Raw genomic sequence first — 18,199 nt, 5'->3', positions numbered from 1 at the left:
TACACTGTCACACTCACTCATTGCTGTGCACATTCACTACTACACACACTCACTGCTAACAAACTCACTAATTTCTGTTCACACACACTGCTGTACACCCACATTGCCATACACACTCTCACTCACTCATTGCTATACACACCCACTGCCATACGCACCCACACTCACTCACTGCTTTACACACTCACAGCTATACACACTCACACTCACTCATTGCTGTACATACTCACTGCTGTACACACTCACTGCTATACACACCCACACTCACTCATTATTGTACACACCCACTGCTGTACACACTCACTCATTGCTGTACATGCCCACACTCACTCATTGCTGTACACACCCACTGCTGTACACACTCACTGCTATACACGCTAAGACTCACTCATTGCTGTACACACCCACTGCTGTACACACTCACTGCTATACACACTCAGACTCACTCATTGCTGTACACACCCACTGCTATACATACTCACACTCTCACATTGCAGTACACACTCACTGCTATACACACCCACTGAATACACACTACACTCACTCATTGCTATACACGCATACTGCTGTACACACTCCCTGCTATATACACTCACTCATTGCTGTACACACCCACTGCTATACACACTCACATTCACTCATTGCTGTACACACTCACCGCTGTACACACTCACTGCTATACACACCACACTCATTCATTGCTAAACACACCCACTGCTGTACACACTCTCACTCACTCACTGCTGTACACGCCCACTCATTGCTGTACACACTCTCACTCACTCACTGCTGTACACGCCCACTCATTGCTGTACACACCCACACTCACTCATTGCTCTACACACCCACTGCTATACACACTCACACTCACTCATTGGAGTACACACCTACTGTTATACATACCCACTGGATACACACTACACTCATTCATTGCTAAACACACCCACTGCTGTACACACACTCACTCACTCACTGCTGTACACACTCACTGCTATACACACTACATTCACTCATTGCTGTACACACTCATTGCTGTACACACCCACTGCTATACACACTCACACTCCCTCATTGCTGTACATACTCACTGCTGTACACACCCACTGCTATACACTGTCACACTCACTCATTGCTGTACACATTCACTACTACACACACTCACTGCTAACACACTCACTCATTTCTGTTCACACACTGTTGGACACACTCACTACTGTACACACACTCACTCATGGCTATACACACCCACTGCTGAACACACTCACTGCTATACACAATCACACTCACTCATTGCTATACACACCCACTGCTATTCACACTGTGACTCACTCATGCATATACCCAACCACTGCTGTACCCACCCACTGCTATACAAACACTGCTATACACACTCACACTCTCTCATTGCTGTACACACCCACAGCCACTCATTGCTATACACACCCACTGCTGTACTCATTCACTTCTATACACACTCACACTCACTTATTGCTGTACACACCCACTGCTGTATACACCCACAGCTATACACACTCACACTCACTCTTTACTGTTCACACCCACTGCTGCACACACCCACACTCACTCATTACTGTACACACCCACTGCTGTACACAGTCACTCATTGCTGTACATGCCCACACTCACTCATTGCAGTACACACCCACTCTGTACACACTCACTGCTATACACACTCACACTCACTCATTACTGTTCACACCCACTGCTGCACACACCCACACTCACTCATTATCGTACACACCCACTGCTATACACACTCACATTCACTCATTGTTGTACACATTCACCGCTGTACACACCCACTGAGGTACACGCTCACTCATTGCTGTACACACCCACACTCACTCATTGCTGTACACACCCACTGCTATACACACTCACTGCTATACACACACACTCATTCATTGCTATACACACCCACTGCTGTATACACTCTCACTCACTCACTGCTGTACACACTCATTGCTGTACACACTCACATTCACTCATTGCTGTACACACCCACTGCTATACACACTCACTCATTGCTATACACACCTACTGCTATTCACACTGTCACTCACTGATGCCTGTACCCACCAACTGCTATACACACTCACTGCTATATACACTCAATCATTGCTGTACACACCCACTGCTATACACACTCACATTCACTAATTGCTGTACACACTCACTGCTGTACACACCCACTGCGATACACACTCACTCATTGCTGTACACACCCACACTCACTCATTGCTATACACACCCACTGCTATACACACACTCACTGCTGTACACACTCACACTTACCCATTGCAGTACACACCTACTGCTATACACATCCACTGGATAAACACCACACTCATTCATTGCTATACACACCCACTGCTGTACACACCCACTGCTATACACACTCACATTCACTCATTGCTGAACACACTCACTGCTGTACACACTCACCTCTGTACACACCTCTTGCTGTACACACTCACTCATTGCTGTACACACCCACTGCTATACACACTCATTGCTATATACACTCACACTCACTCATTGCTATACACACCCACTCTACACAAACTCACATTCACTCATTGCTGTACACACCCACTGCTGTACACACCCACTGCTATACACACTCACACTCACTCATTGCTGTACACACCTACTGCTATTCCCACTGTCACTCACTCATTGCTGTACACATTCACTACTACACACTCTGTCATTGCTGTTCACTCAGACTGCTGAACACACGCGCACTGCTGGACACACACTCACTCATTGCTGTACACACTCACTGCTATACACACTCATTGCTATACACACTCACACTCACTCATTGCTGTACACACCCACTGCTGTACACACCCACTGCTATACACACCCACACTCACTCATTGCTGTACACACTCACTGCTATACACACCACACTCACTCATTGCTGTACATACCCACTGCTGCACACACCCACACCCACTCATTGCTGTACACACCCACTGCTATAGACATCACACTCACTCATTGCTGTACACACCCACACACACCCATTGCTTTACACACCCACTGCTGTACACACTCACACTCACTCATTGCTGTTCACACACACTGCTGGACACACGCGCACTGCTGTACACACTTACACTCACTCACAGCTTACACATTCACTGCTATACACACTCCTCATTCCTGTAAACACCCACACTCACCCACTGTTATACACACCCACTGTTATACACACCCACTGCTATACACACACACTGCTATACACACTCACTCATTACTGTACACACCCACTGCTGTACACATCCACTGCTATACACACTCACACTCAATCATTGCTGTACACATTCACTACAACACACACTCACTGCTAACACACTCACTCATTACTGTTCACACTCACTGCTGTACACACTCTCACTCACTCATTGCTGTACACACCCACTGCTATACTCACTCACACTCACTGCTTTACACACTCACTGCTATACACACTCACACTCCCTCATTGCTGTATATACTCACTGCTGTACACACCCACTGCTGTACACACTCACACTCCCTCATTGCTGTACATACTCACTGCTATACACACTCACTGCTATACACACGCAGATTCACTCACGGTTATACACACCCACTGCTATACACACCCACTGCTTTACACACCCACATTCACTGCTATACACACCACACTCACTCAGTGCGAAACACACCCACTGCTATACACACTCTCACTCACTCACTGCTGTACACACCCACTGTTATACACACCCAGTGCTATACACACCCACACTCACTCATTGCAGTACACACCCACTGCTATACACATCCACTGGATACACACCACACTCATTCATTGCTATACACACCCACTGCTGTACACACTCTCACTCACTCATTGCTGCACATACTCACTGCTGTACACACTCACTCACTGCTGTACACACCCACTGCTGTACACACTCACTCATTGCTGTACACACCCACACACTCATTGCGGTACACACTCACTGCTGAACACGCTCACTGCTATACACAATCACACTCACTCATTGCTGTACACACCCACTGCTATTCACACTGTGACTCACTCATGCCTGTACCCACCCAATGCTGTACATACCTACTGCTATACACACCCACACTCACTCATTGCTGTACACACCCAGTGCTATTCACACCCACTGCTATACACACCCACACTCACTCAGTGCTGTACACACGCACTGCTATACACACTCACATTCACTCATTGCTATACACACACACACTGCTGTACACACACACTGCTATACACACTCACATTCACTCATTGTTGTACACACACACACTGCTGTACACACACACTGCTATACACACTCACACTCACTCATTGCTATACACACCTACTGTTAATCACACTGTCACTCACTCATGCCTGTACCCACCAACTGCTATACACACTCACTGCTGTACACACTCACCGCTGTACACACCCACTACTGTACACACTCACTCATTGCTGTACACACCCACTGCAATACACACTCACTGCTATACACACTCACAATCATTCATTGCTGTACACATTCACTACAACACACACTCACTGCTAACACACTCACTCATTACTGTTCACACACACTGCTGGACACACTCTCACTCACTCATTGCTATACACACCCACTGCTATACTCACTCACACTCACTGCTTTACACACTCACCACTGTACACACCCACTACTGTACACACTCAATCATTGCTTTACACACCCACACTCACTCATTGCTGTACACCCACTGCTATACACACTCACTGCTATACACACTCACAATCACTCATTGCAGTACACGCCCACTGTTATACACACCCACTGCAATACACACTCACATTCACTCATTGCTGTACACATTCACGACTACACACACTCACTGCTAACACACTCACTCATTGCTGTTCACACACACTGCTGGACATACTCACTGCTGTACACACTTACACTCACTCATTGCTGTACACAGCTGAAAATGTGTTGCTGGAAAAGCGCAGCAGGTCAGGCAGCATCCAAGGAGCAGGAGAATCGATGTTTCGGCCATAAGCCCTTCTTCAGGAATCACTGCTATACACAGCCACACTCACTCAGTGCTGTACACACGCACTGCTATACACACCCACTGCTATACACACCCACACTCACTCAGTGCTGTACACACCCACTGCTATACACACTCATTGCTATACACATTCACACCCACACTCACTTGCTGTACACACCCAGTGCTATACACACTCACACTCACTCATTGCAGTACACACTCACTGCTATACACACCCACTGGATACACACCACACTCACTCATTGCTATACACACCCACTGCTATACACACTCACACACTCACATTCACTCATTGCTGTACACATACACTGCTGTACACACCCACTGCTATGCACACTCACACTCACTCATTGCTGTACACACCTACTGCTATTCACACTGTCACTCACTCATGCCTGTACCCACCAACTGCTATACACACTCACTGCTATATACACTCATTCATTGCTGTACACACCCACTACTGTACACACTCACACTCACTCATTGCTGTACACACCCAGTGCTATACACACTCACATTCACTCATTGCTGTACACACCCACTGCTGTACACACCCACTGCTATACACATCCACACTCACTCAGTGCTGTACACATTCACTGCTATACACACTCACACACAATCATTGCTTTACACACCCACAGCTGTACACACCCACTGCTATACACACACACACTCACTCATTGATGCACACACCCACTGCTATACACATCACACTCACTCATTGCTGTACACACCACTGCTGCACACACCCACACCCACTCTTTGCGTACACACCCATTGTTGTACACAATCACTCATTGCCGTACACACTCACTGCTAACACACTCACTCATTGCTGTTCACACACACTGCTGGACACACGCGCACTGCTGTACACACTTACACTCACTCACTGCTGTACACACACACTGCTATACACACTCCTCATTGCTGTAAACACCCACACTCACTCATTGCTGTACACACCCACTGTTATACACACCCACTGCTATACACACACACTGCTATACACACTCACTAATTGCTGTACACACTCACTGCTGTACACACCCATGGCTGTACTCCCGCACTCATTGCTGTACACACCCACTGCTGTACACACCCACTGCTGTACACACTCACACTCACTCATTGCTGAACACACCCACTGCTATACACACCCACCGCTATACACAGCCACACTCACTCATTGCTGTACACACTCACTCATTGCTGTACACACCCACTGCTATACACACTCACACTCACTCAATGATGCACACACCCACTGCTATACACATCACACTCACTCATTGCTGTACACACCACTGCTGCACACACCCACACCCACTCTTTGCTGTACACACCCATTGTTGTACACAATCACTCATTGCCGTACACACTCACTGCTAACACACTCACTCATTGCTGTTCACACACACTGCTGGACACACGCGCACTGCTGTACACACTTACACTCACTCATTGCTGAACACACCCACTGCTATACACACCCACTGCTATACACACCCACACTCACTCATTGCTGTACACACTCACTCATTGCTGTACACACTCACACATTGCTGTACACACCCACTGCTGTACACACTCACTGCTATACACAATCACACTCACTCATTGCTGTACACATTCACTACTACACACACTCACTGCTAACACACTCACCCATTACTGTTCATACACACTGCTGGACACACTCACTGCTGTATACACTCTCACTCACTCATTCCTATACACACTCACTGCTATACACACTCACACTCACTCATTGCTGTACATACTCACTGCTATACACACTCACTGCTATACACACCCAGATTCACTCACGGTTATACACACCCACTGCTATACACAGCCACTGCTTTACACACCCATATTCACTGCTATACACACCACACTCACTCAGTGTGGAACACACCCACTGCTATACACACTCTCACTCACTCACTGCTGTACACACCAACTGTTATACACACCCACTGCTATACACACCCACACTCACACATTGCAGTACACACCCACTGCTATACACACCCACTGCTGTACACACTCTCACTCACTCATTACTGTACAAACTCGCTGCTGTACACACTCACTCACTGCTGTACACACCCACTGCTGTACACACTCACTCATTGCTGTACACACCCACAGTCACTCATTGTTGTACACACCCACTGCTGTACACACTCACTCACTGCTGTACACACCCACTGCTGTACACACTCACTCATTGCTGTACACACCCACAGTCACTCATTGTTGTACACACCCACTGGGTCAACATCGGCCAGAAGGAGGCGATTTATCCTGCAGTGTCTGTACTGGCTCACTGAAGGAGTACTTCAGTCAGTGGCTGTCTCTTGACTTCACACTGCAACCATCCATAGTTTCCCCTTTTAGCCACTTTGTCCAGTTCCCCACACTCTCAGGCAGTACATTCCAGACTCTACTCACTAAGTGAGAAAGGTTTTTTTTTCCTTATGTCAATGCCCCTCATGTTCTTCTTCCTGGTACAAGCAGGGACTGTTTCTCCCTGTCTGCTCTGTCCAGCTCTGCTCTTGGTTTTGTAAACCTCTACCAGATCTCCCTCCCAGTCGCCCCTCTCTCTGGGGAGAACCGTCCCAACGTCTTCAATCTCCCCCCCATCCCTGAAGTTTCTCATTCCGGAAACCATTCCTGTAAATCACTTCCTGCACTCTCTCCAATGCATTCCCATCTTTCCTATAATGTGCGGCCCACACCCTGTACACAATACTCCAGCTGAGGACCCACAAGGGTCCTGGACAAGTTCAACATCACCCCCCCTGCTATTGTACTCTCTGCCCCGGTAATAAAGGCGAAGGTACTGTCTGCTTTATTAACTGCTCTCTCCCCCGGTCCTGCCACCTTCAATGATACATTACATATACCCCCAGGACCCTCTGCACCCCCTTTAGAATTTTACACTCTATTTTATATTGTCCTTCAGTGTTGTTTTGACCAAGATCCTCAGACAACACCTTCCAAACCCATGGCCACTTCCATCTTGAAGGACAAGGGCAGCTGATACATGGGAATACCACCCCCTGCATGTTCCCCTCCAAGTCACTCCCCATCCTGGCTGGGAAATGTATCGCCGTTCCTTCAATGCTGAAACTGCTCCCTGCAGTCAGTCCCTTCACTCTCTGTCCAGAATCAGTAATGACCAGCTCAGTCTAAAGACTGAGTAACTGCCTCAGATTGTGGCCATTAGTCTTAGACGGTGCGAGTACTCTACATTGTCCATGGAAGGTCTCTCGCACAGAATATCTCCGAGATGTCTGCCTGAACAAGACCCTTACCTTCTGTCCCTGTAATTGTGCTTTCACTACCTCCAGCTTGGAGGAGGGAGGCCTCTGATTGGCTGTCACGTCTTCAATGTCACTGATCCAGCTTTCCAGACCATCATCAAGAGATCCTGATGCCAGTGGAGGGCCAGTCTGACCAGGACCCTGGTAAAGAGAAGAACATTTTTCAAGGCATTCAGAGGCAGCACTGGAGAATGAGAGGGAGTGAGAAAGTGAATCATAGAATTCCCTAAAGTGTGGAATCAGGTATTCAGCCCATCAAGAGTATCCCACACACACCCACTCTCTACCCTATCCCTATAATCCTGTATTTTCCATCTAACCTAAACATCCCTGAACACTATGAGGCAATTTCCCATGGCCAATCCACCCTAACCTGCACATCCCTGGACACTATCCCATGGCCAATCCACCCTAACCTGCACATCCCTGGACACTACCCCATGGCCAATCCATCTTAACCTGCACATCTTTGTGACTGTGGGAGGAAACCGGAGCACCCGGAGGAAACCCACGCAGACACGGGGAAAGTGTGCAAACTCCACACAGTCAGTCGCCTGAGGCGGGAATTGAACCCGGGTCTCTGGCGCTGTGAGGCAGCAGTGCTAACCACTGTGCCACCATGAGGGACAGAGAGAGCCGGGAGTTCCATCCGGTGTGTTTAATGACAACGGTTTTAAGTGGAAGTAGCTACTTGAGAAGATATGTGACTCTGGCCAGTCAGATTGTATAAGGTATAAAAACATTTCTCTAAACAAGGTGGTCAGAGTGAGGGAGAAAGAAAGAGATGGTATAAAAAGGAAAAGAAGTGAAAGGTACTGAGCAATGGGTGTAAGGCCAACAATGAAAAGGCTGATAGATAGATAGAAAAAATAGGACAGAGAAAAAGAGCAAGGGCAAAACAGAGAGAAGGGTTGGAGAAGCAGTAACCTGGGAGACAGGAAGAATGCAGGAGTGTGGGGGAGGGGAATGGGAGAAAGGGGCAGATCAGTGAGTCATAAAAATAGTGAAAGTGCAGGACAGAAAGGGAAACAATGACAGACGGAGAGAGAGAATGTGAAGGAATTTATTGTGAATTCCTTGTCAGTGACACTTTCTCTAATGATTAACAAATGCAGCCTAACCTCACTGTCTGACAGATTTTGGTCGTAATTTCACAGCTCATCCAATTCATTCAAGACTGACCCATTTACACAGACTCCGTAGGGAGTGACATTGGAGCCCTCTGGTCGATCTTCCCAGAGAGAATGCAAGGTCCTGATGGTGACAGCTCTCCTTACCTCTTCTGTCTGTTGGAGCTTGTGGTTCTCGAGCTGTAAGTTTCCCAGCTCCATCGTCTCTCGTCTACATTCTCCAGGCGATTCCAAACCCTCCTGATGTACAATGGAAAATGATTAACATCCACGTAGGATCCCTACATTGCTGTAACAGGCTATTTGGCCCATTGAGTCCACGCTGGCCCTCCCAAGAGCATCCCACCCAGATGTACCCCATCCCTGTAACCCCACATTTCCCTTGGCCAATCCCCCTCATATGCACAGCTTCGGACTGTGGGAGGAAACCCACGCAGATATGGAGAGAATGAACAAAAGTTCCACCAAAGTTTGGAATTGCACTTGGGCCCCTGGCACTGTGAAGCTAACCACTGAGTCACCGTGCCACCCACTGAGATATCGTGCCACCCACTGAGATATCGTGCCACCCACTGAGATACTGTGCTGACCACAGGCTATGACAAGCCCAAGTAACACACACACACCAGATACCCATTTCCCTCCCCATGCAACAGCCAACAAGTTAAATGATTGGTAAGCAATGAGTGAGGCTTGTTCATGTGCTGGATGCACTCCGTTCAAGGAGTCAAGTCCCGAGGTATTAAATACAGACGCAGGATTTGCCTTCATTGGGGGAAGGGAAAACTGCAGCTGTGACTGAAAGGAGGAGGAGACTATGTTGAATTGGATTGAAACAAGAAATGAGATTTAATCAGAAATATCTTGTTCTCTAGTTGGCTGTAAATTTAGAAAATTGTCTCAAATACATCCATTGCCCACTCTGTTAGAATTAGAATCAGAATCCCTTCAGTGTGGAAACAGGCCCTTCAGCCCAACAAGTCCACACCAAACCTCCAAAGAGTAACCCACCCAGACCCATTGCCCTATATTTTCCCCTGACTACCCCAAACATCCCTGAACACTATGGACAATTTAGAATGGCCAATGCACCTGACCTGTACATCTTTGGATTAAGAAAATTAATGAAGAATTGCATTGAGCAATATAAATGGAGATTACAATTGCCCACAGCTGCTGCAATTATTGGGTTACAAGACACTCTATTCTTTTTAATTTGTTCATGAGATGTTCAAGAATCAACTGCATTGGATGTGGGTCTGGAGTCACGTGTAGGCCAGACCAGGTGAGGATGGGAGATGTCCACCAGTGAGTGACATGAGTGAACCAAGTGGATTTTTACAAAAGGAGATACATTGTCACCATTAAACAAGCTCTGTAATTTCTGATTTTTAAAACATGAATTCAAAATCTACCACTGCCATGTTGAGATTCAAACCCATGTCCCAGAACATTAACCTGGGAGTTCTGGATTGTCAGCCCATTGACAGTACCAGTCTGCCACTGCATCTCCTGATAGTGAGACTGTGCTATTAGAGTCATAGAATCAAGGGCATGTACAACATGGTAACAGACCCTTTCATCCATCTCATCCATGCTGATATCCCAACCCAATCTAGTCCCACCTGCCAGCACCCGGCCCATATCCCTCCAAACCCTTCCTATTCATATACCCATCCAAATGCCTCTTAAATGTTGCAATTGTATCAGCCTCCACCACATCCTCTGGCAGCTCAGTCCACACACATACCACCCTCTGCGTGAAAAAGTTGCCCCTTTGGTCTCTTTTATATTTTTCCCCTCTCACCTAAACCTACGCCGTCTAGTTTTGGATGCCCCTGCCCCGGGGAAAGACTTTGCCTATTTATCCTATCCATGCCCCTTGTGATTTCATAACCCTCTATAAGGTCACCCCTCAGCCTCCGACGCTCCAGGGAAAACAGCCCCAGCCTGTTCAGCCTCTCCCTGTAGCTCAAATCCTCCAACCCTGGCAATATCCTTGTGAATCTTTTCTAAACTCTCTCAAGTGTTGAATACAGGGTTAGAGACAGAATTCTTGGCAGTGTGGAGGAACAGTGGGATCTTGGGATACACATACATAAATCCCTCAAAGTTGCCACCCAAGTGGATAGGGTTGTTAAAGAAGGTGTATGGTGTGTTGGCTTTCATTAGCAGGAGGATTGAGTTTAAGAGCCACGAGGTTATGCTGCAGCTCTATAAAACCCTGGCAAAAATGAGGACTGTAGATGCCAGAAATCAGAGTCTAGATCTGAGTGGTGCTGGAAGAGCACAGCAGGTCAGACAGCATCTGAGGAGCAGGAAAATCGATGTTTCGGGCAAAAGCCCTTCATCAGGAATAGAGGCAGGGAGCCTCCAGGGTGGAGAGATAAATGGGGGGGGGAGGGGAGGAGGTAGCAAAGAGTACAATAGGTGAATGGGGGTGGGGATGGGGGTGATAGGTTGGAAATGAGGGTGGAGCATATAGGTGGGAAGGGAGATAGGCAGGTAGGACAGGTCATGAGGATGGTGCTGAGCTGGAAGATTGGAACTGGGGTAAGGTGGGGGGAGGGGAAATGAGGAAACTGGTGAAGTCCGCATTGATGCCCTGGGGTTGAAGTGTTCTGAGGCAGAAGATGAGGCGTTCTTCCTCCAGGCATCGGGTGTAGGCGCAAGTAGTCACAGACTTGGTCAGGTCCACGTCCCCCAACAACCCACCCTGCCTTCCTGGCACCCTCCCCTGCCACTGCAGGAATTGCAAAACCTGTGCCCACACCTCCTCCCTCACCTCCATCCAAGGCCCGAAAGGAGCCTTCCACATCCATCAAAGTTTTACCTGCACATCCACTAATATCATTTATTGTATCCGTTGCTCCCGATGCGGTCTCCTCTACATTGGGGAGACTGGACGCCTCCTAGCAGAGCACTTTAGGGAACATCTCCGGGACTCCCGCACCAATCAACCAAACCGCCCTGTGGCCCAACATTTCAACTCCCCCTCCCACTCTGCCGAGGACATGGAGGTCCTGGGCCTCCTTCACCGCCGCTCCCTCACCCGACGCCTGGAGGAAGAACGCCTCATCTTCCGCCTCGGAACACTTCAACCCCAGGGCATCAATGTGGACTTCAACAGTTTCCTCATTTCCCCTTCCCCCACCTCATCCTAGTTTCAAACTTCCAGCTCAGCACTGTCCCCATGACCTGTCCTACCTGCCTATCCTCCTTTCCACCTATCCACTCCACCCTCCTCTCTGACCTATCACCTTCATCCCCTCCCCCATTCATCCATTGTACTCTTCGCTACCTTCCCCGACCCTCCTCCCTGATCTATCACCTTCATCCCGACTCCCATCCACCTAGTGTACTCTTGGCTACCTTCTACCCAGCTTCACCATCCCCCCATTTGTCTCTCCACCCTGGAGGCTCCCTGCCTCTATTCGTGATGAAGGGCTTTTGCCCGAAACATCGATTCTCCTGTTCCCCAGATGCTGACTGACCTGCTGTGCTTTTCCAGCACCATTCTATAAAACCCTGGTGAGTCCACACTGGGAATATTGTGTTCACTTCTAGTCGCTACATTATAGGAAGGACACAGATGCTTTAGGGAGGGTGCAGAGGGATTTACCAGGTGCTACCTGGGTTGGAGGGCTTGATTTATGAAGAGAGGTTGAGTGAGCTAGGGCTGTTCGCACAGAAGAGGAAGAGAGGTGACTTGATAAAGGTGTGCAAGGTAATGAGATGATTCAGAGATGCTGGTGTTGGACTGGGGTGTACCTGGTGAAGGAGCGTCGCTCCGAAAGCTAGTGTGCTTCCAATTAAACCTGTTGGGCTATAACCTGGTGTTGTGTGATTTTTAACAAGGTAATGAGAGGCATGGACAGAGTAGATAGCCAGAGACTTTTCCCCAGGGCAGAAATGACTGACACGAGGGTCATAATTTTAAGGTGATTGGAGGAATGTATAGGGGAGATGTCATAAGACGGTTCTTTACACAGAGAGTGGTGGGTGTGTGGAATGCACTGCCAGCGGTGGTAGTCGAGTCAGAGACATTAGGGACATTTAAGCGACTGCAGGACAAGCACATGGATAGCAGTAAATTGAAGGGTGTGTAGATTAAGGTTGATCTTAGATTAAGGTAAATGCATGGCACAACATTGTGGGCTGAAGGGCCTGTACTGTGCTGTACTGTCTATGATCTGTGTTCCAAGTTTCACACCATTCTTCCGATTCTATAAGAATTCTGTACATTTTTTCATGAGATCACCCCTCACTTTTCAAAACTCTAGCAAATACAGACCCAGGTATGGTAGATATGGAAATCTGAAACAAACACAGAGATTGCTGGAGAAACTCAGCAGGTCTGGCAGCATCTGTGGAGAGAGAAACAGAGTTAATGTTTCCAGTCTGTTCTTTCACAGCAAACCCAAAAATTCAAATTCCTGAAGAGGAGTCATACTGGGCATGAAATATTAATTCTGCTTTCTCTCCACAGATGTTGCCAGACCTGTCGAGTTTCTCCAGTTATTTCTGTTTTGTATCACAAAGTAACAGTTTAAATTTTCCAGCCTCTTCCTGAAGTCCACAGCGGGAAGATCAATGAAGGAATGGTTCTGGTCTGTCGATTGTCAAGGAAGAGAAGACTCAAAGAGAGGAGATTGGCCAGAATTAGAGAGGGTCAGACAGGACAAGGAAGGTAAACTCAGAGAACCCCATGTAGTGACTGATTGTGAGGGAGAAGGTCAGAGAGAGATGGGCTGGACCAATGGGAGAGAACACTCGAGATGGAGCAACAAATGGTGGAATGGACAATGCTAAGTAATAACTCAAAGCTCAGAAACCTGCACAGGCTCCTTATGACACAGCAAGATCCCAGCCATAGTGGTTTTCTTTGACTCGCTCCTCCTCTGAATGACCGGGAACTCAGTGACTTCAATGACCTCAGTGATGACCGTCTCAGTCACCTCCCTGATTTCAGTCACTTCTTGCCCAGTGACTGTTTTCCAAGACCATCCAGTTCCACATTCACACCTCCAATCCCTTCCCACTGACAGCCAGAACTGATGGAGAGAATCAGGTTTAATGTTGGAGATATCCTCTGTCACTAGCTCCACTTTGCTGATGTCCTTGGATTCTCCATCACTCTGTTTGGTCAATGATCCGGTGTCTCTACATGTCCAAGCTTTGGTGAGCTGCTCCAGATCATCACTGCTCAGTTTCAGGCCATTGTGGTCATTCCCAGACACTGTTTGGCATCCCGTTTTGTGAATTCCGGAAGGTTCTGGCAGCCTAGCCTGGCAGTGTTTCCTGTCATGTCCAAGACAGAGTGAGTGACTGGAACAGCTGCCCATTGTTAATCCTTCAGCAGTTCAGTGCTCCTGAACCTTCTCTCTGCAATTAAACAAAGGAACATTCCAGATAGAATTATACAGCACTGACGAGAACATTCAGCCCACTTTGGCTCAGTGCTGGCCCTCTGAAAGAGCCACTCAATCAGTTCCACTCCCCTGCCTCTTCCCTATTGCCCTACAATGTATTTCTCATCAGATGATTACTCTGATGCTGTCCTCTGATTGGCTGTAACCGACCACACTCTGTGACAAGTACAGGCCATTCAGCCCCTTCAACCTGCTCCAATTTTCAATAAAATCATGCCTGAGCTGACTGGTTCCTCAAACCCACATTGCCACTGATAACCTTTCACCCCCTTGTTTAACAAGTATCTCTCCATCTCGGCCTTCAAAATATTCAAGGACTCTGCTTTTCAGGAACAGCGTTTCAAAGACTCGTGACTCAGATAATTATTTTGCCTCATCTCTGTTTTAAATGGATGACCCTTTTGTTTAAACCAGTGGCTCCTAGTTCTAAATTCTCCCACAAGAAACATCTTGCCAACCCAAAAAATGACCCAATTATTCCTCTTTTCTGTTTTTTGCCAACCAGCCAATCTTCTTGGTGGAGTAGCAGAAAGCATAAGGGACTGTCAGAGAATACGGGAGGATATAGATAGACTGGAGAGTTGGGCGGAGAAGTGGCAGATGGCGTTCAATCCAGACAAATGTGAGGTGATGTATTTAGGAAAGTCTAATTCTCGAGCGAATTATACAATGAATGGAAGAGCCTTGGGAAAAGTTGATGAGCAGAGAGATCTGGGAGTGCAGGTCCATTGTACCCTGAAGGTTGCTGCACAGGTGGATAGTGTGGTCAAGAAGGCATATGGTATACTTGCCTTCATTGAACGGGGTATTGAGTATAAGAGCTGGCAGGTCATGTTAACATTGTACAAGACATTGGTTCGGCCGCATTTTGAATACTGTGTACAGTTCTGGTCGTCACATTACCAATAGGATGTGGACGCTTTGGAGAGGGTGCAGAGAAGGTTTACGAGGATGTTGCCTGGTATGGAAGGTGTGAGCCATGAAGAGAGGTTGAGTAGGTTAGGATTGTTTTCATTAGAAAAAAGGAGATTGAGGGGGGACCTGATTGAGGTTTACAAAATCCTGAAGGGTATAGACAGGGTGGATAGAGACAAGCTTTTTCCCAGGGTGAAGGATTCAATAATGAGAGGTCACGCTTTCAAGGTGAGAGGTGGAAAGTTTAAGGGGGATACACGCGGTAAGTACCTCACACAGAGGGTGGTGGGTGTCTGGAACATGTTGCCAGCAGTGGTGGTAGAGGTAGGCACGGTAGATTCATTTAAGATGTGTCTGGACATATGCATGAGTAGGTGGGGAGCAGAGGGATACAGATGCTTAGGAACTGGGTGACAGGTTTAGACAGTACATTTGGATCGGCTCAGGCTTGGAGGGCCGAAGGGCCTGTTCCTGGGCTGTAAATTTTCTTTGTTTAGGGTATAGGTTTGCTCGCTGAGCTGTAGGTTTGATATCCAGACGTTTCATTACCTGGCTAGGTAACATCATCAGTGGCGACCTCCAAGTGAAGCGAAGCTGTTGTCTCCTGCTTTCTATTTATATCTTTCTCCTGGATGGGGTTCCTGGGGTTTGTGGTGATGTCATTTCCTGTTCGTTTTCTGAGGGGTTGATAGATGGCATCTAGATCTATGTGTTTGTTTATGGCGTTGTGGTTGGAGTACCAGGCCTCTAGGGATTCTCTGGCATGTCTTTGCTTAGCCTATCCCTCTCCCTCGTAGCCCTACACACGGATGAAAAAAAACACCATTTCGACTGGGACAACACATCTATCCTGGGACAGGCTAAGCAAAGACATGCCAGAGAATTCTTAGAGGCCTGGCACTCCACCACAATGCCATAAACAAACACATAGATCTAGATACCATCTATCAACCCCTCAGAAAATGAACAGGAAGTGACATCACCACAAACCCCAGGAACCCCATCCAGGAGAAAGATATAAATAGAAAGCAGGAGACAACAGCTTCGCTTCACTTGGAGGTCGCCACTGATTATGTTACCTTGCCAGGTACTGAAATGTCTGGATATCAAACCTACAGCTCAGCGAGCAAACCTACACCCTAAACCTCAACCTGAGCTACAAACCTTCACAAAACTTGAAAAAAAAATTTTTTTTGTTCTTTGTTCTCTCTAATGTGTTACCACCAAATAGCATGAGATTTTATTTTCCCCAATAACCTTTGATGTAGCATCTTATCAAATGCCTTCTGGAAATCTAAATACAGAACATGTCCTGGGTCTCCTTTATCTTCAGCACAAAGTACAAAAGCCAATAAGCTGGTCAAATATGATTTTCCTTTCACTAAACTGTGTTGACTCTACCTGCTTGAACTGATCTTAGTGACTGTTATTAGGTCTTTCATAATAGCTTCCCTCATTTTCCTGATGAATATGTTGAGCTAATGGACCTATAGCTTCCTACTTTCTGTCTCCTTTTTGAATAAAGATGTTAATATTCATTATCTTCCAATTTAATCGAACTTTCTTCAAGTCCAGAGAATTTTGGAAAATTAAAAACAATGCAGCGACCATCTCACTTGGGCACTTCTTTTGAGACCCTGGGGTGGAATCCATTAAGCCCTGGGCACTTGTCAACTCAGTCTTTTAGTACTCACTGGAGTCCACCTATTCACTGTATTTCCCAATATCTCCTTAAATGTTTGCTACTGCATTTCCATTGATCTGTCCTTGAAGATAGTTTGCCAATGCACTTTAGTCAGCTCTATTTTCATACCTCAGAACTCCCCTAATTTACATCTTCAAAATCGTCTTGCCATTCATGATGTTTCAAAGCTTTGTGTCAAAGTGTAAACTTTGAAATTGCCTCCTGTGTACCAAGATCCAGATCATTAATAAATATCAGGAAAGAGGGCCAAGAAAAACCAGGAGGGGTCATGAGAAGTTGTTTGAGGATTGGATCAAGGAAAATCCTATGGCTTTCCATAGGTATATCAGGAAGAAACGAGTGACTAGACTAAGATTAGGGCCCATCAGAAATAGTAGTGGGAAGTTGTTTGTGGAATCTGAGGACATAGGGAAAGCGCTTTTTTTCAGTATTTACAATGGAAAAATGTAATGTTAGTGAGAATACGGAGATACAGGCTACTCGATTAGATAGGATTGAGGTCAACAAAGAGGAGGTTTTAACAATTTTGGAAAATCTGTAAACAGATAAGACCCCCCCTGGCCTGGA

At 47.0% G+C, this 18,199-nt stretch overlaps 1 protein-coding gene across 1 annotated transcript in view; it reads right to left on the bottom strand.

The window, feature by feature from the left end:
- LOC148145924 (uncharacterized) overlaps positions 1 to 18,199 on the bottom strand; it is a 69,934-nt gene that overhangs the window by 39,244 nt on the left and 12,491 nt on the right. The window contains exons 2-4 of the mRNA XM_087999749.1: positions 14,416 to 14,965; positions 9,728 to 9,820; positions 8,442 to 8,591 (exon numbers count right to left, since the gene is read on the bottom strand). Of these exons, the coding sequence (XP_087855875.1) occupies positions 8,442 to 8,591; positions 9,728 to 9,820; positions 14,416 to 14,925 (753 nt within the window). The 5' untranslated portion in view covers positions 14,926 to 14,965. The remainder of the gene's footprint in view (positions 1 to 8,441; positions 8,592 to 9,727; positions 9,821 to 14,415; positions 14,966 to 18,199) is intronic.

This window comes from Chiloscyllium plagiosum, unplaced genomic scaffold (genome assembly GCF_037043375.1).
Source record: "Chiloscyllium plagiosum isolate Xiang-an unplaced genomic scaffold, Cpla_swu_hap1 HiC_scaffold_23, whole genome shotgun sequence".
Classification (NCBI taxonomy): domain Eukaryota; kingdom Metazoa; phylum Chordata; class Chondrichthyes; order Orectolobiformes; family Hemiscylliidae; genus Chiloscyllium; species Chiloscyllium plagiosum.
The sequence above is the reverse complement of the archived record's forward strand: the minus strand, read 5'-3'. Positions and strand labels throughout refer to the sequence as shown.